The sequence below is a fragment of the Crotalus tigris genome, unplaced genomic scaffold, assembly GCF_016545835.1.
Source record: "Crotalus tigris isolate CLP2741 ecotype Arizona unplaced genomic scaffold, ASM1654583v1 scf7180000024141.418231, whole genome shotgun sequence".
Taxonomy (NCBI): Eukaryota; Metazoa; Chordata; class Lepidosauria; order Squamata; family Viperidae; genus Crotalus; species Crotalus tigris.
The window spans coordinates 123,414-146,130 of record NW_024100409.1 but is presented as its reverse complement, the minus strand read 5'-3'; the positions used below and the strand labels follow the sequence as shown (position 1 = coordinate 146,130).

The window sequence follows — 22,717 nt, the reverse complement described above, 5'->3', positions numbered from 1 at the left end:
ATATAAAGTGCCCATAAAAAGACTTTTGTAGTGAGTGGGTAAAGCTATGAGTGGCTGGTTCCTTTTATTATATTCTGAATGTTAAGTTTTATTATGTGTTGTTCTTGGGCAGCAAGCCAATATCTGGATCCATCTTCTCATGTGGCATTATATGACTTAAAAGTCTAATTCTTGCAAAATCTGCAGATTCATTATCTTAACATCTTAATGCTGCTTAGAGACTGAGGAAGTAGTCTGGTACAGGCACATATGCACTCTAATGCCGGTACTTTGTAGTTTTGCTGAAACCAATTCTATGTTTCCTGACAGCTGATAACATAATGACTGTTACAGAAAAATACCAACTATGAGCTAAAATGGTAACCTTTGATCTAGCACATGAAGTCCTGGAGACTTCCTTGACAAACATACCAATCAAACAAGTTTGCCAGCTTGTACTCTACTGATTTTGTGCTAAGTAGGTGTGCCATCTGTTACCCATAGGGCACTGTTGTTCACTTATTCATTCACAAGTTCTACTTTAAGGCAGGCCTTTGCATGTCAGTATGATTGAGGTTGTAACTCATTAAGCCTATTTATAATAGGTATTCAGTTAAGGAAAACTTATTTAAAGATAAGGCAACATGAAGACCATTATAGAAATAATATTATCTTAAGAATACTTGCATTTTTTGCCCTTTAATATTTGTAATTTGCTTTAAGGCTGTAGAATCAGTCTGTCTAAATTTTCCAATAAGAGTGTTACAATAGAACTTACTTAAACTCCAGTTAAGCTGGACAACCTAATAGAACTATTCATGCTTAAAATGGAGAACATTCTAAAATGGGTTTCCAGAAACATATCTCTGGCTTTTCCATTTAAAGACATTCTGTAACTGGCAATTCTAAAACTCTTTTAATAAAATTGTAATTCTATAACTGGATTGACTTTATAATATACCATTATCTCTCTTTTTTGCTATGTGTTTGTGCACATAGAGGGAAACAACTATACTTCTAAGCAAAGTATATTACTTTTGGTGTTGACACTGCTATATTGTCTGTAAAATGAATTTTTCCATCACATATTTTCACCATGTCTGTCTAGTTCAGGGGTTCTCAACTTTGTCAACTTTAAGACTTGTGGACTTCAACTCCCAGAATTCCTCAGCCAGCATAGCTTTTATCTGGAATTCTGGAAGTTGAAGTCCACAAGTCTTAAAGTTGACAAGGTTGAGAACCCCTGGCTCTAGTTGGAACTGATTCCAAGAATGAGCACGTAAAAATGCAGGAAAAGAGTAGATTTTGAAGAATGTTCTTAGACAGCCTTAAGATGATGTGCTAACATACTATAGATGATGCCAGATGGTGGAATATGCTAATTGATGTCCAATCTGTTCTATCAGAAAATAGCCCTGCCAGAAGTACAGAGGTCAAAAAAGACAGGCTGAAAGTGTATCCAAATGCTGTCTTATAATTATCTTTCAGGCTCTAAAATACAGCTGTTGAGAGCCTATCCTCACTGTTTCCTTACTATTTTGTGAATGTTCCATACCAGTCTATTAAAAGCACTTTTTAATTAGGGGTTCAGCATTCATTTGAGCGCAGTGTATTGCACTATTGATAGTTAATAGTGCACAAGGGCAGTTTAATGATAAACGGGAAAGCTGTCTTCACATTTTAGCTGGAGGTATGAAGAACTTTAGCCTGGACAAAGTCTGAAATCATGAGGCTAAAAAAAAAGCTACCCAAGTTTCTTTTCACTCAGAAAATTTTCCCAACATGATTTGGAATTTTAAGCAGCTTGTTTTCCTTACACTCTCCAGCTGAATGTATGGAGGTCAGAGGGAAAAAAAAGACAAGACCAGCATCATGCTCCTTTCTCTGTCTCTTTTGAAGTTATCCAAGCATTCAGCTGAACTGAAGATGACCACAGTCCTGGTCAAATTGTACATGTCATTATTATTTCTTTGTTTATATTTTGGTATCCAAAGAAAGAACCCTAAAAGATAACGTAAATGTGTACCATCTGTGCTTCAAATGAGATATAATAGCCAAATTATTCTCTTTTATTTAGAAAAAGATACATTTTTAAATCCCCATTAAACTTAATATGACCTCCATCCCACAAGGGATAGAACAAAGTTTAGTGGATCATTTCTCCAGGCTACATTTATTGCCCATCCCCATAATGCATATCTAAATTCACAGCAGTTAGTTTTTTCATTTATTTTACTATTATATTCTGCTTTTTCTCTAAATAATCAAACTTGCTTACATAGTGACTCTTAAAACAACTGCTCTGTGTGAAGTAGATTGTGCTAATAGAACAGGATTAGCTGAAAGTTACCTAGTTTGCTCCATGGAAGATTTGGATTTTTACTTGGCTCTCTCCACTCTCCTAAATCCAATGTCTTGTGAATGTGTGTACACACAACTGCATTCCAGAGGGCTGAGAACTAATTGATTTTAAAATTTCTGTTTAAAAGCTGCCATCTCTATTTTTGTATATGGTCCTACTTCTCTGCAGAATGCATTCTTATCTTGAATAAGGTTATCAACCAATTGCAGGTTAAAAAGCTTCAAAGTTAATTGTATTCGTCAATAGCAATACTTATGCTGTTCTTGTGGATAAATAACTAAATAATGGAGTCTATCCTGAATATCTAGATGTTTTTGATTAGTTTGACTAGCCTCGGTCATAAACTTTTCTACTTGCTTTGATAATTTGAAAATTCTATTTTTTTTAAAAAAAAATTATATTATTGTCATATTCCAGTTAATTTAAAAAGTAATTCAAAGGTTTATAATTTGCAGTTTTTTTCCAAAATATTACCTTTCATTTCATTATATTCAGCTAGAGCAGTTCATGATTCTAGGATTAGATGCAATCCCCAAAGGCCCAAAATGTTTACTTTTGATAAATAGGAACTGTGATTTCACTATTTTCAGGAACCAAAAAATATCCTCATATGTTTAAAGAATCCTAATTTTTCCATTCAGTCATGAAAACTAAGTATCTAGTTGTAAATCCAGTCCTCATGCTTTTATGGTATTATTATATTTGCCAGTGCAATCTTCCCTATATTAAAAATACATTTAAATGATAAAAAGTGGTCACCTGAGACAGAGAACACAAAGGTAATCTGAAAGTTTTGCAATTATTCCAGAAAACATTGAGAAAATATGGAGTTTATTGCATTTTAAAGTACAGGGCAAATACAGAATTATTTTATTTATTTATTATTAAATTTATGTACCACCCACCTCACTGTTTGGGGAGACTCTCGGTGGCTAGCATTATAAGTTATCAGAATAGATAAAAAATACATTTTTACATTTTCTGTATCTGTTGCTGCATAGTTATTTATATTTAAACAAACACTACAGTTCTGGTATATGACTGACTTTGGCCATTTTTTACTACAAAAATAAAAGAAAATCATATGTAGGTTCCTTAAGTATCAATGACTCTTATGTGAAAATGCACAATTTGGTCCAGCAGGTTTGCATGCTACATCTCCCATCAGCCAAAGTGTCAGTTGGCAGGAAGTAGGAGTCATTCCTTCTATGCTTTAGCCCCTGCCTCTGGAACTTTCTCCCTTCAGAGTTGAGGATGACCACAATTCTAAAGGCCTTGTGTAAGGTCTTGAATATATGGCTTTGTCCTCATGCTTCGGCCACCAAGATTCTGTTTCCTGGCTATATTGACATGTATGATTATTTTTTTCCTCAGCTGCCATATATATCAATTGAGTACTATGTTGTAACTGGTTAAATTGTTTTATTATTATTTGCTGCCCAGAGTCACTTGTTTGAGATATGCAACAATGAACAAATTAACTTTAAAAAGGTAAAGGCTATATTAGCCTTGCAAGGTAGACCAGACAGCAAACATAATCAGATGAGCTAAAGCTACTTTTTATAAGTTTACATTAACAGAATTTTGCAAGTCTGAAAGAGCTTCTTTCAACTGCATTGTAAGAGGTGATAACCATGGAACAGGAGCTGGGTTGATGGACTGCAATGAAACAGCAATTTTCCAGAAAGAAGGGAGCACATTCCAGAAAGGGGAGGGAGACTAGGCCACAGAGCCCATAGCTGTATAGAAGACGAAAAGAGTAGGGATAGCCACTCCCTAAATCTCTCAAGTTATATCATTAGCTGGGTGTGGAGTAAGAGTTTAGTCTGGCAAGATTCTGTTTGCTATGTGTAAGCAAATAAAGAACTGAACTCTGGCTGAATTCTTCCACCTCATTCTAGGCCTTAGCCTGACATCAGTACCCTTTACAGCCTAAAAACGTAGGCAAGGTTTTGCCTCTGCCTGACCTGCTGCTTTTTATCTGACAGTTCCCTTGGCTGCATCTCGTTGCCTGTCTTCCAAGGTAATTCATTCCCACATACCATTGCACTCTGTGGATGTGTGTGTTTCTCAAATACGTTGTCCAGGAAAAAATGTGTGCAGGAGAATCAGCCAAATTCAATAATGCAGGAAAGAAAAAGATAAAACATCCTTGCATTTGGATCCTAGGAATAAAGAAAAATTCTTATGGTCAGTCTAGCCAGATGATATCAGCATTTACTGGCAACTTTTTGAAAGGAAAATGTTGAGTTTATGAATAGATAGATGACCTATGAAGGTACAAAGTGAAGGTTATGATAAACAAATCCAATGGGAAGGAAAAGATAGCCAAGAGTAGTGGTCTTCTCTTACTCTGCCATTAGCATTAAGACTTTCTTGCTTATTATCACAGCATTAAGTATGTTAGGTATGAATCAAATATTAAATCAGCTCAGAAAATACATATATACAGACTAATACAATACTTCTGTTACAAAATGAGATTATAAAATTGCAGTTGATAATATTTTCTTTTCCTTTTCATACCAAATAATGGCTAATGAGTTGATTTTTTATATATATATTTACAGGTCTAATTACAACAACTTCAAGAAAACTTGACCGAGAACAGCAAGCAGAACATATATTAGAGGTAAATTATGCTGCTGTGTTCTTAGTACATTTCTACACAAAATAATTCTGCTTATTGGGGGGGGGGTATTTCTGCACAACATAGCCTACTAAATACTTCTGCCCTTCTGCTCTTTCCCCACCAATGCAACAAGAGTGTAATAAATGGGAATCGAGACAGTTCTAAATCCTAGGTCTCCCTCTTCACTTCTTGGGAGGAAAAGTTTGGGCTTAACCAGTCCCTATGTGGCTGTTGAGAGGAAGGTGATTGTTGTTTTTTTTCATAAGACAGCTTTCCATCCCCAAGTCTCCAATTACAGGCATTACAGTCTTAATTATCTGTTTATCTGTTCATTCCTTTTGGCACACTTCAAGATGCTCACCCAGCTAGAGATAATTTTGAGAGGTTGAACTTTAGAAATGGAAATCAGCTTCCATTTCTTTCATGCAAACTGCCTGTCTGGGTATGATCTATAGTATTTGCTTCCTATTATTATGCTTCACTGTGTCCATTTATACTTGGAACAGGACAGCCTGCCATTGCAGTGATCCCAGTAAAACCTCTTGCAAATTCAATTACTCTTGTGAAACAGCAATACAACACTGAGCTGTTATTATATATTACATTAAACTAATGCATTGTGTGCCATTCTTTAGTCAATTGTTCTAGAGCCATGCCAATTTTGACAATCCGATGAAGGCTGCTCAGTAAGCTGTTTGCAGACCTGATCAGCAAGAGATTAATGTTGCAATTCATCAAATACATTTTGGCTGCTTTCTTTTTCTTTTCTTTTTTTTCATAGTAATTCTGCTTACAGTAAAAGCTGTAGTGCTCGAGGAGCAGAGGGAAATATTTGAGATTCACCAAAAACAACAGGGATTTGCAAAGAAAAAAGTATATTAAAATAAATGAATCTTTTAAAGGAGTACATAATTTCACTTGGGAAGTTTAAAGACAAAATTGCACTTGCCATCCAGCGGCACTTTAAAATCTGTTAAAACGTGCTAATTTAGAGATGTTACTTATATAGCATTCCCCAGCCTGGAACTTTTCAGGTGTATTTATTTAACTTTTATTGAATATCATGGCATTTCTGGGCAGTAGATAAAAATAACACCAAACAATAAAATAATCCACTGATAAGAATAAAGAAAAGATGGGACAAGTCAGACAACAACCCGAGCAAGCCCGTATTATCCAGAAGAGTGATGCTGAAGTTTAGTCTCACGGATAGTGGACCATACTGGCTGGGAAATGAAGTCTAACACAAAGTGAAGATTGGAAAAGCTTGCAGTGTGTTTGGTGCTGAGCTTGGTTGTTTCTTTGCAGATATTTTGTTACCTGCATGTAGCTTTTAACAATTTCTTTTCTCCAATCCTGCTTCCTAAGTAACTGGAGATGTCAGAAATGGAACTCATGTCTTGCATCTTCACTGAATCTTTTAAATCTATTTTATTCTTTTCCTTATTTCCTTCTGCAACCACTGAAGTGAATTAAAAAAGAAAGTTTCTCATAGAACAGAATAGAATAGAATAGAATAGAATAGAATAGAATAGAATAGAAACTTTATTGTCACTTTAAATGTACACTAATCAGCATACATTAAAATGAAATGTTGTTGCATTCAGCTCTCCAAAAAATACCATTATGCATATACCAACATACACACACATATATGACACAGAGAAACGTCACAGTGTGGTTTGAATATATACATATAGTATGGACTTTCCTCTTGCATCATTGGATAATAAAATAAGATATGACATTCATGCCTGTCAGAAATATGTTAATACAACTTTAAAAACATATGCTACGCAGATAGCAGTATTTCCTCCAGTTATTGGTTCAGTCTTTACTTAGTCCTTTATTTATAGGCCACTTGTCTCCTTGATATTTATACACCTATTTATTTAAATTCAGCCACTGTTTTAAATAAGAATACTTGTAGGTGAAGTTTTGGAATGCTGTCATATAGCTGAACAGTGCCATGACTTCCTCTTGGGATTTTTTTCATAATTAGAAAGCTTTGTCGATGTATTTAAACAGTCATATTCCCCCAGCCTCTTCCCACCATATTCTGGAAAACCAGTTTAAGTATAGTGACATAATCCAGACAATTGATGCAGAAGTTTAAGGAAAGGCAAATTTGTGAGTAAGACCCACAGTTTATAAACAATGTGAAGATATAGCGTTCCTTTCTCGATGCTGTTGTGATGGATTCCTTTTTTCCACCAAAAAATAATTGGAAATCTTGTTATGACTTTGAGATACTGACATTTGCGTCCAAGAATTTGGTGTGATCTCATATGAGAAACCAAAACGTATGTTGACTTTTAGGATAAATTTTAAAAATTGTTTTCATTGTGAAGGTCTCCAAATCATGTTGGGGTTTTGTACTCCCTTCTGCATTTCTATCTTTTTGTTTTTTTGAATACAACTTTTGTCATTCACACAAAAGATATACCCCTATCCCACAAATAGTTGCCTATCCTAATCTATACTATAGTTTAGGTTATTGCAGCTGAATCTATAGATAGATCTTTCCTCACTTTTTTGTTTCCATCTCTTCTGCTCATGACATACTGTAAATAATTATTTTATTTTAGATCGATTATGTTTGAATTACTGGAGCATTGGTCACAGTGATAAAAAACAATGATTGGTGTATTGAAAGACCCAGGGGTAAATCAAAAAGGCTTTGGAGAATTCTTTCTCCAGAGCCTGGTGTCTCCTGCTGGCATGCTTCTCCACTGTTTTGGAGGTCTTCCCTGCAGAAATGGCCTTGGCCTTGGCCAAGATCGTACCTGCGGCCTCCTGGTTGGAGGATCTGTGCCTTTTCTGGTTCAAGGAAGGAGGCAAGGTGTCCTTGTTGAGGGGTGCTGTGTTATCCTCCATCCTGGTGACGTAAACTCAGGTGCACGAGAGGGTACCCCTGGTTTCTTTGGCGTGGTGTAGGCGGGAAGGAAAAGGGAAGAAAGAACGGGATGATACAGATCAGTACTGCTTCAGTGGCCAGTCGTGTCTACGGCCACGGCAAAGTCCCCGAGGGGGCGACAGCCAGCCTGCTCTCAGAGTTGTGCAGTGTTGCTTGCCAGCTAGGTGAAGAATGGCAACGCGGCTTATATGGCGGGCAGTCTGTGGGACGGCGAAGTCCCCTGCGTGCTTGTCACCGTCCGGCATGGCCCATTGTGAGGTGATCAGGTATGGAGACAAAGGCTGAGTCACACAGAAGCGGAAAGAAAAAGGAGCCTGCGCACCCCACTGAACTAAAGGTAGCTGGACAACTCTTGGTTGAGGATCCCCTCCCCTGTCGTGTGCCTTGCTTGTAAGTTTAGAATCCACACGGCCCGCAAAATGGCAGCCGCGTTGAAAAGGCCAAGTCCGGAAAGCGAATGTTGTGGCCAAGTGAGAACTGGCCCGCGCTCCCACCCAGGGAACCGTCCAGTGAAAGGGTAAGCCAGCGACCGCCCAGGGGGCAGCCGCTGAGCCCAAAGGCCAAATAACATTCTAGGAGCCTGAGCAATAGAGCGCAAGTATCAGAATGGGCGAAACAGCTGTTGCACAGACGCGCGGTTGTTGGAGCTGCGGCCGCAGGCTCTGATAAGAGGAAGCAGCAAAAGAGGTCAATCCCTGACAAAAAAACAGAAGGAAGGGAAGGCGCAGCACTGAGCCCAGTGCTTGTCTGGTGAAAATGGAGGACGGAAACCTCCGTTCTGCCAGAGGGGTGGAGGAGTTGCAATCTTGCTGTGTGGAAAGGGGGGAGGATGGGAGTCTCCTTTCTGCCAAGGAAGCAGACAGAAACGCAGGTATTTGACAGTCAGACTGAAGGACCCAGGGGTAAATCAAAAAGCACACCTTCACTCGCAGTGGGCTCAAGACAGGTGGTCCTGCTCAGACTGGAGGCACAATATCAACTGGCTGGAGCTCAGGGCCATACACCTGCCTCTCCGCCACTTCCACAACAGGGTTGCGAGGCATCACGTACTGGTCCTCACGGAGAACGTGGCGGCAAAAGCCCATGTGAACCGGCAGGAGGGGTACCCGATCCCATGCCCTCATGACCAAGGCCCAATTATTGGGCTCCTGGGCAGAGACCAACCTTGCCTCCATCAAGGCTGACCACATCTCAGGGGAGGCGAACAGACAGGCAGACTTCCTGAGCAGGTCGACAGTGGACCACTCGGAATGGCACCTGCATCTGGACCTCTTCGGGGAGATCTCCGACAGGTTTGGCTTACCGATTTTAGACCTGTTTGCCTCCCCGGCGAACACCCAACTACCGAGGTTCTTTTCCCATTTTCCGTCCCCGGGAGCGGAAAGGGCAGATGCTCTTCAGAGTCCATGGATGGAGGGACTGCTCTACGTCTTTCCCCCTCTCTTATTCCAGCTGTCGTCCGCAAGCTCCTTCAGGAGAGAGCGGAGATTCTTCTGGTGGCCCCGTACTGATCACGGAGACCATGGTTCGCCAGCCTCGTGAACCTTTCCATAGTTCACCCATGGAGGATTCTCTGGATCGCGTCTTGCTCAGCCAGGAGACTTTGCATCATCAGGATCCTCAGTGGCTTCAACTAGCCACCTGGCACTTGAGCGCAGGATCCTATCCCAGGAGTCCTGCTCACTAGGCATCATCTCCATGATCCAGGCCTCTGGGCGGTCCGCTACCAACCGCATCTGCAAGGCCATGTGAAAAAATTTCTGTCAGTGGTGCACAAAACACCACCTACCTTTATCGGACTTGACGATTCCAAGGATCTTGGACTACCTACTAGACGGTCTAGACAGGAGCTTAGCATCTAATACGATATGCAGACAGGTTGCAGCTCTCTCCACCTTGCTTACCTGTGACACTGCAGTTTCCTTGGGTCAACACCCGTTGATAAGGTCATTCATCAAGATGCCACAAACACTAAGCCTCCTGTTGTACATAGGTATCCTTCTTGGGAACTGCCACGAGTTCTTCAGGCCCTCACCAGGTCGCCCTTTGAGCCTCTCGGGATGTGTGATCTGCGATCCTTGTCTCTAAAGGTCGCCTTCCTTGTGGCAATCACTTCTGCACGACAGATATCTGAGTTGGCGGCACTTTCCATCAGGGATGATCTCTGCATCTTTCACCGGGACTGGGTGGTCCTTCGATTAGACCCTACTTTCATCCCTAAGGTTAACTCTATATTCCACAGGGCTCAGGAAATCATGCTTCCTGATTTCTGCCCTAATCCATCTCATGATCTGGAACGGCAATGGCATCTGCTGGACGTTCACAGGGCACTCTGTTGTTACATCAAACGAACGGGGGCTTCCACAACTCTTGAGGCCCTCTTCGTTTCCTTCCACCCTTCTTCCAGGGTTCGCAAGGTGTCTGCCTCCATGATTGGCAGGTGGATTAGGGCGTGCATTGGGGGGGTGTACCAGTCTGATTCATTGCCGATTCCACGTCGGGTCACGGCCCACTCCACCCACAGTGCAGCTACCTCTGCGTCTCTGCGGCCACTCAGGCATCCATTGAGGACGTTTTTAGGGCGGCTATGTGGTCTTCACCTTCGCCCTTTATCTGACACTACAAACTGGACAGATTCGCCTCTGCGGAGGCCTCCTTCGGCAGGAGAGTGCTCCGGCAGATTGTACCTTGAGGCGTCCCACCGGACCGGCCTGCTTCCCTCCCTCAGGCAGAGTAGGCTTTGGTATGTTCCATTGGTGGATTCTCCATCTCCTGTGCTGGAGAAGGGACGTTGTCTTACCTGAATGCCTTTTCTCAGCACGGAGATGGAGAATCCACTCCCACCCTCGCAGGTCCTTTAAGCCTAGGGTTACGTTTAGTGAACCAACATGTCATACTGTCAGTCAATGGCTTCTCCCACATCAAGACTGGGACACCCTAGTCCAGGACAGGTGGAGCAAGTTTGGCTAACTTGATCTGATTGGGCAGGAACCCAGTCTAAACCCATTGGTGGATTCTCCATCTCCGTGCTGAGAAAAGGCGTTCAGGTAAGACAACGCCCCACTCCCTCTTCTTTGTGGCAACCCCCGAGATATTGGAACATTGCTATCATGTCAGCCCTAGTCTTTCTCTTCGTTAAACTAGACATACCCAATTCCTGCAACCGTTCCTTATATGTTTTAGCCTCCAGTCCCCTAATCATCTTTGTACTCTTCTCTGTACTCTTTCTAGAGTTTCAACATCTTTTTTACATTGTGGTAACCAAAACTGGATGCAGTATCCCAAGTGTGGCCTTACCAAGGCATTGTAAAATGGTATTAACATTTCACATGATCTTGATTCTATCCCCCTGTTAATGCAGCCTAGCACTGTGTTGGATTTTTTGGCAGCTGCAGCACACTGCTGGCTCATATTTAAGTGATTGTCCACTAAGACTCCCAAAATCCCTCTCACAGATACTACTATTGAGCATGGTACCACCTATACTATACCTGTGTATTTGGTTTTTCTTGCCTAAATGTAGGACCTTTTTTCACCATTGAATTTCATTTTGTTAGCTAGCACCCAGTGTTCAAGTCTGTCAAGATCCTTCTGTATCTTAAGCCTGTCTTCTGGAGTGTTGGCTATTCCTGCCAGCTTGGTGTCATCTGCAAATTTGATGAGTTCCCCATCTATCCTATCATCCAAATCATTGGTGAAGAAGTTGAAGAGCACTGGGCCCAGAACATTGCCTGGGGCACCCCACCACACACTTCCCTCCATGCTTTGAGGACCACACTCTGAGTACAGCTGGTCAGCCAGCTATGAATCCGTCTGGTGGTGATGCTGGTGATGCTGTCTAACCCACATTTTTCTATCTTATCAAGTAGTAGATTGTGATCTACTTTATCAAATACCTTGCTGAAGTCCAGGTGAAGTATATCCACAACATTCTTCTAGTCCACTAATTTTGTCACCTGGTCAAAGAATGCAATAAGATTTGTCTGGCATGATCAGTTTTTGACAAACCCATGTTGGCTTTTGGTAATGACTTTGTTTGCCTCTAGGTGTTCGCTGATTTGTTGCTTGATTATCTTTTCCAAGATCTTCCCAGGTATTGAAGTCAGGCTGATAGGTCTGTAGTTTCCTGGATCCATTTTTCCCCCTTTTTTGAAGATGGGAACTACATCAGCTCTTTTCCAGTCGTCTGGTAGTTCGCCAGTGCTCCAGGATCTTTGAAAGATATAGTTCAGTGATTCTGAGATCTCATCTGCCAGTTCCTTCAGAACCTTGAGGTGTAGTCCATCTGGTCCTGGTGATTTGAACTGGTCTAAAGTGGACAGGTGCTCACTTGCCATTTTCTTGTATATCTTAACTTGTGTTTCTAATCTGTTTTTTACAGTACTGATTTTGATAGGTTGGAATGTTTGTCCTTGAGTTCACTAATGTCAGGATATAATAATAATGTGACTTTTTCTTCTGCATAAGTTTGAGGGATGAGAAAACAGAAATTACATGGAAAATTGTCTAGAGCAGTGTTCAAGGTTGATGTAGTGCTTTAACATAATATTTTGAAATAGTATCCCATGTACTTTTATAACAAACTTTGGCATTTTTTACTATCTTTATATTTTTGCAAATGATGAACTGTAGATTAATTTATTTTCAGCTGTACCGATCATTTTCTCCTTTCCGTGTCCTTTCTCTCTCTTCACTTATCTTTACATTGTTGATCTGAGAAGGAAGTATTCTACAAATTAATAACATCTTAATTTAGGTGTAGCTTCATATGAATTAAGGAGAATTATTAGATTATTTTTGTGCATCAAATAGATAATATCTTTGTTTTATGTTGTCATAGAAAAAACATTGTGGGATTAAATCTAAATTATTTACAAAATGATGTCAATATTATAAGCAGTTTGAGCCAAAAACTGTGCATCTGGCTAATTAATTTAGCATTAAAGTTTTGATCAGAGAAACTAGCAAATTTATTTTTTTATTTACTATTAACCTTTATCCTGCCTTTTACTTCTGTTTCTATTGAAACAAAAAGATATTTTGCAATTGTTTATATTTTATTAGGTTATAAGATAATCTGTTATATAGTGTCTTTTAAATCCAGTAAGTACATAGGTGTTACAATTACATTCAGTGTTTCTTGGAATACATGGTTTCTCCATATATAACATTTGAAAAAAAAAAGCAATTATTTTCTATGTACCTAAGTTATACCTCCAAAAGCTTATAGTAGTGTCCTAAACAAGTTGTCTCAGACTATGCCAGTTATACCTCCAGAAGCTTATAGTAGTGTCCTAAACAAGTTGTCTCAGACTCAATGGACATACTTTTAGTTAAAGTTGCATTGGATTCATAACATAACACTGCTTGATTCTTTAACAATATTTGTTGTTGTTGCACAACAATTTTTTTGATATTCTGGCCATTTATGGTAGAGCAGTGTTTCCCAAACTTGACAATTTTAAGGCATGTGGACTTCAACTCCCAGAATTCCACAGCCAGCGTTGCTGGCTGTGGAATTCTGGGAGTTGAAGTCCTCATGCCTTAAAATTGTCAAGTTTGGGAAACACTGTGGTAGAGCAACCTAGGCTAGTTGCTTACTTTTTACAAAGTTTCTGAATGTTAGTAATAACGTGTCCAAGCCCTGCTCAGCCATAAAATCTATAGGTGATCTTGGAGGAAGAATGTTCATTCTGTTTACTGTTTCTCAAAGAAATATATTTGGGGTGGAGATCTTTGAGAAGGGTGTGGTAAAAATAAAGTTGAATGTTCAAGTAGCAACATAGTAAGTGAATTTAGCAGATGGTCTTTACTTAAGCATATATTTCTCCATTCCTCCTTCACATTTGTCCATGAAGGACAAATGCAAACCTTTTTCCTTTCTCATAGAAGTAGCCCTTGACAAAGAATTTTCTTCTTCAACATCACTTTGATATATTTTGACTTCCTTTTCACTTGCTTATGAGCACAGATAACATATTCTGTTGCAAATTCAGTCTGATATATCCTACTGATGGTTCTAAAATAAATCAGAATCTTAAGTTATTTTATTTATGAGAATGAAATAACATTCCATGCTTCTCATTTGTCCCCTTTATGTCAGATCCATTCTTGAGAATCCGGGATTTTGTAGTGAACTCTAGAAAGTGGGGTTGAGGGCTACAAAGGGTAGAGTATGAAGAAAGAGTTTACAATCAGTGTCCTTATCTTTACACACTATGTGTCTTCTTAAGTCAAAGGGTGTCAGCTGCTCTGTTAGAAGAGTGGGGTACCTGCCTTAGAAATATGCAGGCAAAATGTTTCAATGTATATTATAAAGATAACAAATCAGAAACAATTTATTTAGTGAGCAGTAGAAAAATATTTTTTAAAAGCAGTAGGCACCTTAAAATCTATTACAATGGCATTTTTCATCATATGCCACTGGTGTTGCTGGTGTTACATCTAATATCATTTTTTTGTTGGTTCTGGATCTATGGCAGTAAAGAATGCAGTGATAACCACAAAACAAGTGAAAGAGTTCATGGCAGCAGTACTACCCAACATAGCCAACCTAACAATTAACATTAATATTGAAATAACCAGAACCATGAACCTCATCAACCTTTCTCTCACTACTTACTTTCAGTTTGATGGACAAATGAAGGTGCACCCATGGACTTACCACTCTCAAAACTCATAGCAGAGAGTGTAATGCAGTCTAGATACCATAGCTCTCCAACAGATACAGCCAAAAGTATGGTCCAGAAATGTAGACATCATCTTTATCTTAATAAAAAGGAAAAGCTTAATCACTAACAAAGAGAGTTTGGTACAATTATGAAAATTCTGTACTCAGGATGTTCATGGCACCTACTGCAAGGAACATATAAATAAAAAAATCTATATTCATATAAATAAGCATAAGCATGATGATATGGTTGATTCAATCTTATTCCAGTCCATCACAGGATTAACAACTTCAGTAGAGTTCTGTTGAATGACATAGAATCCTGTGACCGTGTGTGTGTGTGTGTGTGTGTGTGTGTGTGTGTGTGTGTGTGTGTGTAAGATATGAAATATATTCAGGCAAAAAATGGTTATAATTTGTATAATGACTTAAAATGGGTAAGAGTTTTGCAAATTTGGTAATTACTGAGATTTTAAAAATGGATTTCAGATTTAGGATCAGAATCTAACATTTAGGTGCCCTCTTGGTTGCCTCTATAATATTATTGCTGCATGCTTCACTGACTTCCATTTTCTTTCCAGGTGTAATTCATGATATTGGTTATCTCAGTTAAAACTCTATATGGCATAGAGCCAGGTTATTTGCAAAACCACTCTGGCTCCATCAAGTCAGATAGGTGGTGCCTAGGCCAAGTGTTTTCCAAATAGCAGCCCAATTCTCCATGAGATATGTCAGGCCGCCATCCTTCTAGATTGCTTTCCCCCAAGCTTTGGGATAGGGTAAATCTGATCCCCAATAATTCCATTTTTTTATATCTTCAGGTACACTGTATTAGGAACTCAGGAGTTATTTTCTGGAGGCTGATTTTTGTTGATTCTTTTGTGTTTTTGAACTGCCTAGAGATATGGCACATAAGATGGTGGCTCTATAAATAAATGAATCATTTTAAAAGTGTCTTTTTTCTTCCCTGTTTCTAGCTCCAGCACTGTTAAATAATATATTTTGAACCATAACGTAATATTAGCACCATTTAAGGAAAGTGTTAATTATTTTCTAAGTGCTTCCAGTAAAGTAAGTCATGTTTTCCATTTTGATGCATAGACAGTTATGAATACTTCAGAGGTTGATCTAATCTAGGCTCATATTAGAAAAATTGTTAGCAAAGATAGTCACATTTTAATCCACTTTTCAAAATATTTAGACATTACAGCTGGAAACCATATTGAGAGTTCTACAGTGGGAAAATAGAAAGATAGTCACAGTCTGCTTTGATTTGTAACGAAGAAACATTTACTTTTGTGAATTGTTTTATTGTCCAATTAGGTAACTGTGATAGACAATGGTATACCAGCAGAATCAACACTTACCCGGGTCATTGTGAAAATTTTAGATGAAAATGATAATCGACCTCAATTCTTGCAAAAATTTTATCAAATCAAACTGTCTGAACGTGAAAAACCAGAGAGAGAAAGAACAGCAAGAAAAGAACCAATCTACCGTGTGGTGGCTGCAGACAAAGATGAAGGTCCCAATGCAGAAATATCTTACAAAATTGAGGATGGCAATGAGCATGGGAAATTTTTTATTGACCCAATAACTGGTGTTGTCTCATCTAAGAAATACTCTGGAGCTGGAGAATATGACATTCTTACAGTAAGTTTGGGTTTCAATTACATGTCCTTGCATGTTGTCAGTGCCTTTACATGTTTATGTAGTACTGTTATTATTGCCTATATGGAAAATAGTATAAAATCCTGGAAAATCTTTAAATTGGTAGCAAATCAAACTTATACTTTTTTAAAATATAAAAGGGATCAGTATTCTCTTTTTTAAAAAAAAATTGAAATGTTTAAAATGTTCATGTAATATTTTAGTAAGCAACTGATTTTTTAAAGAACATTCTCTTAGCTAAGATTCAGATGTTCATTGTGCAAATAGTTATCCTAGCCTGCTTCTACATAGATACATTCCCCATTTTATGCATTTTAATAGATTTATATACCTTTTATACATGGCTGCAGTTTATTCTAATGTAGCTGAGAATAAACCCTCTTAAAGTCAATAAATGTTTGATTATGTCGGAATAGGATTGAATTGAAAGTTCTCTTGCAGTTACAGAACTTCTGATTCTTGTTATCTCTTAATTATGGTCTTGGCCATTTTAGTCCAGTATTTTCTGTGTTGTATATAATCTATTTTCCTTCATACATTTAAAATTGCTAATATTCTTATATTCTTAGATCAAGGCTGTGGATAATGGCCGGCCACAAAAGTCATCAACAGCCCGTCTTCATATAGAATGGATCTCAAAACCCACTCCATCTTCTGAACCCATTTCTTTTGAAGAATCATTTTTTTCTTTTACGGTCATGGAAAGTGATCCAGTAGCTCACATGATTGGTGTAATAGGCATAGAACCACTGGGTACTCCACTTTGGTTTGATATTACAGGTAAGAGTATTTTAGAATTTTTCACTGTGACTTCTTGATTAGGTGATAGTTAACATCTCTTCAGTGTTGTAGCTACAAAATAAAAAATCTGGGAAGGATTTAATTAAATATATGCTGTTAATGAGTAAAGAGAATGTGATATTTGTTTCAGTTTTTCCATAAATAATACTAGTAATCCAACGTTCTGTGTTCCAGTATGAAAAATAACTGTACTCTCTAATTTAATAGCTAGATTCAATTCAGTAAAAAAGGATAATTAGAAGCAGTATTTTGAATGCATTATTAAACAATTAGGGCTGATTTGACTATACCAATCACAAAGATTTTGGCTCCCTTCATCACAATGAACTTGTCACACCTCAGATGTTCTGCTTAAATTTAATTTCTGAAGAGCTCTGTAAAAAGCTATTGTCTATCAATCTAGAAAAGGATGCAAAACTATTTCTAACTATCTCTGCACTCCAATGATTCCCAGTCAGACATAATGGATCTTGAAATGAAGAACAGCAAATAGTCTAAAGCAGGGGTAGGCAACCCAAAACACTGAAAGAGCCACTTGGACCTGTTTCCTATCGAAAACAAAACACCAGGAGCCGCAAAACCCTTTTGATATCTAAAATGAAGAAAACACTGCATATATCCTTTTTTACCTTTATTATAGGTGTGTGTGTGTGTGTGTGTGTGTGTGTGTACACCTACACACAGGTAAAAAAGGATATATGCAGTGTTATCTTTATTTTAGATGTCAAAAGGCGTGCTCTCTCTCTCCCTCTCTCCCTCCCTCTCCCCCCCTCCCTCTCCTATCTGCTGCTCACCTGGAAAGCTGCCTTCAAGCTGTTCTCCAACAAGCTCAGGAGCAGGCAACCTCAGCTTTTTTATGACTCATGGATTTCAACTCCCAGAATTCCTGAGTTAGCTCTCTCCTGCTTCCTGCAGAGACACAACAAAGGGAGGAGCTCCGCCCAATAAGCTTTTCAGTTTCTCGGAGAACACTGTGAGTGCGCTCTCTTTTACACAGAGAGAGAGAGAGACAGAGACAGAGAAGCAGGGAAGCGCAAGTGCCTTAAGTCCAAATACTTCTAACAGAATATTCTAAGACCACCTAGTGATACATGTTCAGTAGTAAAAAGTAAGAGAAAGTGGTGGGGAACATAGCGAGTTAATATGAAATTATGCCCATAATTTTTGTCCAAGAATGGAAGACATCTCAATGCTTCATTATTTCTATTTGATGACTGCTGTCAGGAAGGAAACAAATTTCTATATCTATAGAGGGTTTTTTTCCACTTGCCAAAGCTCTAAACATCTTATAAACAAAGAACAAACACCGATTTCTAGTACTTGTTTATTAAGAGTAGAACAAGCCAGAATGCTTAGGTTGCACTCTGTGAGATCTAGTTATTATAGAAGGGCTAGTTGGAGTAATTGATCTATGTCTATCTGCTTGTTGCTAGCTAAATGGGAATTGTGAAAATTTCTATTTGCATGAAATACTGCTGTTGTTTAGATAATAAAACGTACTGATTGGGATCCTGCAGTTACTGCAAGTTTCTTGATTGTTATTGCCAGCATGAATCAAATTGATTGACATTTTCTGTATTTGCTTAAGTTTTTTACATCTTTTCCATGGCTTGTATAACAGAAGGTATCTGCTGAGATCACATAATTGCAGCTCAGATTATGAGATCTACAGTAAAACATTCTGATGTAGAATATTTTATATCAGTTCACAGCTTTCTAGTTCACAATAATTGCCATGGTTGTGTCTGTTGTTTGATAATCTCCAATGCAATGTGTCCCCAAGCAATTCAGATAAAGTATATGATGTTCTGCTGTAGCCCTGTTTGTGTTTTGCAGCAGTTAGAAGCTTTATCCTGCTTTTAGAGTTTGGCTATCTAGAAATTCAGTAGTATTTGTAATAAGGAAATATCCTGTCCATTATTATGAATTATTTGTCTTAAAGCTGAAACAGCATCTAAAATAAAATGTCTTATTTACAGGGAATGTAATTGTAAACATACTTGAGATTAGATGCCTTTAAAATCTCTCATGCTTCTTTACAACTAAATACATGTTTGGAAGAAATGTACAGTGTAATTGTGAAAGAAATACAGCTCAAGAAAGAATGACAACATCTTGTTTTAAATTATTTTAAAATATATTTTTTTAAAAATTGTAATGAATATATGCACCATGGAAGTAAGATAATTTAGGGGGTATCCCTAGTGACTTGGTAATAAACAATATGATTTCTGATTTAGAAATATTTTATCTAAAATTGAGAATCAATAAAATTGGGTGAACAAATTTTTTACAGCCAGTTAAAGTGTTTTAATGATTATCATAATGTTAAAATACAGCAGCACTTCATTGTTGCTGCAGAGTGGATTCCTCTCATAATAAAACTATCATGGTCAGAATTAATTTAAGGAAAAGAAAAAGGTGGCTGGAATCGTCTCTTCTTTATCTTTGTTTTTACTCAGAAGCCTTTGGAGGAATTGTAGCGGTAAAATTCTAGCGTGATGAATCAGTTCTATTTTTTAACACAAAATGCATAGTTTTGAATGAAATAGAGATTTCAAATGGCTGTTCCTATTTTATTCCAGTAAAATTACCAATTGGGTACTTCAAAGTTGCTTTTTGAATTTGATTAAAACATTGGAGCAGGGATAGGCCAACTATAGCCCTTTTATGACCTATGAACTTTAACTCCCAGAGTTCCAGAGACAGCCATGGAGTTGGAAGTCCACAGGTCTTAAAGGGGCCATAGTTGCCTACCTACATTAAAGCAAAGAATATTCTTGTTATAAGAAAACTAGGTTATATGAACTTACTTCTTGTGCAATTTCTTGGAACAGGTGGCAACCCTGACAGCCGCTTTGATGTGGACAAGGGCACAGGAACAATGGTTGTCGCTAAACCTCTTGATGCAGAACAGAAATCAAATTACAATTTAACAGTAGAAGCAACAGATGGAACTAGGACTATTAGTACTCAGGTAACGGAATTTCTAATTTGCAAAACTCAGATTTTGTGTGTGTGTGTGTGTGTTCTCGTCCCTGAACAGAATTACATAAAGTAAAGTAACCTTATTTGAAAAAAAAAGAGTTTTATATACAAATAGAATACAATAGCTCTAAAGTTCCATAAAGGGAGAAGATTATGTGTAAATATATAAGTGCATTTGGTGTCAGTTTTAAAATCAGACAGTGTTCTACCATTAATAGAACAAGTGAAAACCAGAAACAAGACAAAACTACAATTCACATAGGAAAAGAAAGTACAATACCAGTAATAAGAAAATACTACAATGTGTACATACATACACAGAAATTCAGTGAAAATAATCATTTATGTAGTGAAATAATCTTGTTTTGATGTCTGGGTTAATGCTGGTCTTAAAAGTAATAATAATAGTTTAGGTTTCTTGCCAATAGATGTTCCCTAACAAAAAATTCCATCCGTTTATGTGTCTTAATTGTATATACTAGTATTATATTTATGTGTGCATATGGAGTTATTTAAATTAAAACCTGAAATAAAGCAACAATAGTTGTTTATGTATGAATTATCCCAATGATTAAAGACCTCCTGTTTATTTTGGTGTCAAGCTAAAATGGCTGTGAATATAACTTCTCTGTTGAAACCACATTAAACAGATTCCACATGACAACAATTCTCCATACAACTTGGCACCAGAAAACTGTATGAAACAAAAGCAATTTGAATAAACGTAACTGTGACATATGAAATGATTAAAGAACTAATTCAGTTTAGAGATTAGAAAGTAAAAAATAAAGGACAGTTATTATCAGTCATATTTGTACTTTGAAATAGCAAGACCAGCTTCTTTCCTCTCCCCTCCTTCTCCCCTTGACAGGAGGAGAAAGAGAAGTTGGCAATTTTGCCAATCTTCTCTTAATTGAAGAATTCAATTTTTAAAATTCTAAAAGAAAGCTTTGAAGTGTTGTGTTATTATTGTAAGATTTTGTATTATATCATATATCATATCTATTATGTTATCTATTATTTTATTATTCATCCAGGGGTATCCTGAGGATTCCAGGTTTTATTCAAAATTATGAAAGCAACATTGCATTGTGGGAGGGCACGCTCTGTCCTACTTGTTCATGCATATAATATCGCATTGTGATCACATGCAAAAAGGGAGAAACTTAAGTCATGAAGTTCCACTGCTGTTTTCATCATTCCCCATGCCTCTCACAGACACCTTTTTTATTTATTTATACAGGTGGTCCTCTGCTTATAACCATTCGTTTGGTGACCATCCAAACTTATAAGAGCACTGAAAAAATGATTTATGACTGTTTTTCACGCTTAGGCCTGTTGCAGTATTCCCGTGGTCACATGATAAAAATTCAGACTCTTGGCAAGTGGAATATATTTATGACGGTTGCAGTGTCCCGGGTCATGTGATCACCTTTTGCAACCTTCTTACAAACAAAGTCAATAGGGAAACCAGATTCACTTAACAACCATATTACTATCTTAACAACTGATTCACTTAACAACTATGGCAAGAAAAGTTGTAAAATGGGCAAAATTCACTTAACTGTTCTGGTTAGCAAGGAAAATATTGGGTTCAATCGAGATCGTAAGTTGAGGGCTACCTATGTGTGGGTTTTTTGTTTTTTGGGGGGGGTTTTTTGTATGAATTTTAAGAAAATAGTAATTTCATGAAAGATCTTATGGGAAAAAATAACCCTGGAATATAACTGGTGTCAGCATCTGTGGAATATTTCATAAATATTGATGAGTAGAGTGCTGTTGCTGCTAGAGCAGAGGTCCCCAACCCCCGTTCCATAGACCAGTACTGGCCCGCAGCAAAGCCCCATCCGCGGGATGCAGGCAGCACATAAAACCATGTACCCAGTGGTGGGATTCAGCTGGTTTGCACCACTTCGACAGAACTGGTAGCTAATTTTTTGTTGCCCAGGCCCAGAATGGACTTCCAGAAGCAGCATCCACACAGAGAATTGGTTGTTCACATATTTGAATCCCACCACTGCACGTACTCTCCAGTCCATGGAAAAACCTTTCTCCATGAAACTGGTCCCTGGTGCCCAAAAGGTTGGGGACCTCAGTGCTGGAGTCTCAGGTGATCATTGTCACTTTTTGATATCATAGAAACCATTGCCTCTGGTCTTCTTTCTTGTCAGTTCTTATATGCCTTGTTGATCATTTCTGTCATTTAATTTTCTCAGATATTTGTCCCAATTACTAGTTGACAAAAATAATATATTTTTGTAAATGTTGGGAGATTTTATTTCAGTGCATGTAAATGCTGCCCACAAATAGTTTTCAGGAGTTAGTGATTGCAGTTTTACATGTTTGATTTTTTTTTCTATTACGTCCATAACTTCTCTAAAGTAACTCATTTCTTTATTGCAGTTAGAACTGCTGGATTATACAGCAGTTAAATATATTAGATATATCCTTGTTGATTTATTTCCAGTTGTTTAGCTTTATAGTTTCTATTGGCATTGCTTTTTATATCATAATATTTATACCACACTATTGTATTCTGCACTATATTATACTTTACATACCATAGTATCCATATTACTTGTATTTTTACATGTAAATTTTAGCGCAGTTAAGGTTTTATTCTTGTGTTAATAATTCTGTGTTATATTTTTTCATAGACTAGGTTGTTCATATTTGGATGGTTATAAACTGTCATTG

General features: G+C 37.9%; 1 protein-coding gene and 1 long non-coding RNA gene across 7 annotated transcripts in view; one reads left to right on the top strand and one right to left on the bottom strand.

Moving 5' to 3' along the window:
• Nucleotides 1-22,717, top strand: part of FAT1 (FAT atypical cadherin 1) — a 134,673-nt gene that overhangs the window by 67,483 nt on the left and 44,473 nt on the right. For all 6 annotated transcript variants that reach the window (XM_039322838.1, XM_039322836.1, XM_039322835.1 and 3 more), the window contains exons 4-7: nt 4,912-4,973; nt 15,884-16,213; nt 16,801-17,011; nt 19,870-20,009. In XM_039322838.1, the coding sequence (XP_039178772.1) occupies nt 4,912-4,973; nt 15,884-16,213; nt 16,801-17,011; nt 19,870-20,009 (743 nt within the window). The remainder of the gene's footprint in view (nt 1-4,911; nt 4,974-15,883; nt 16,214-16,800; nt 17,012-19,869; nt 20,010-22,717) is intronic.
• On the bottom strand, nt 4,373-17,888 carry LOC120298799. Its single transcript, XR_005554227.1, has 3 exons — nt 17,827-17,888; nt 14,513-14,658; nt 4,373-4,506 (listed from the first exon to the last, which is right to left on the bottom strand). It is a non-coding gene; the product is annotated as an uncharacterized LOC120298799 (long non-coding RNA).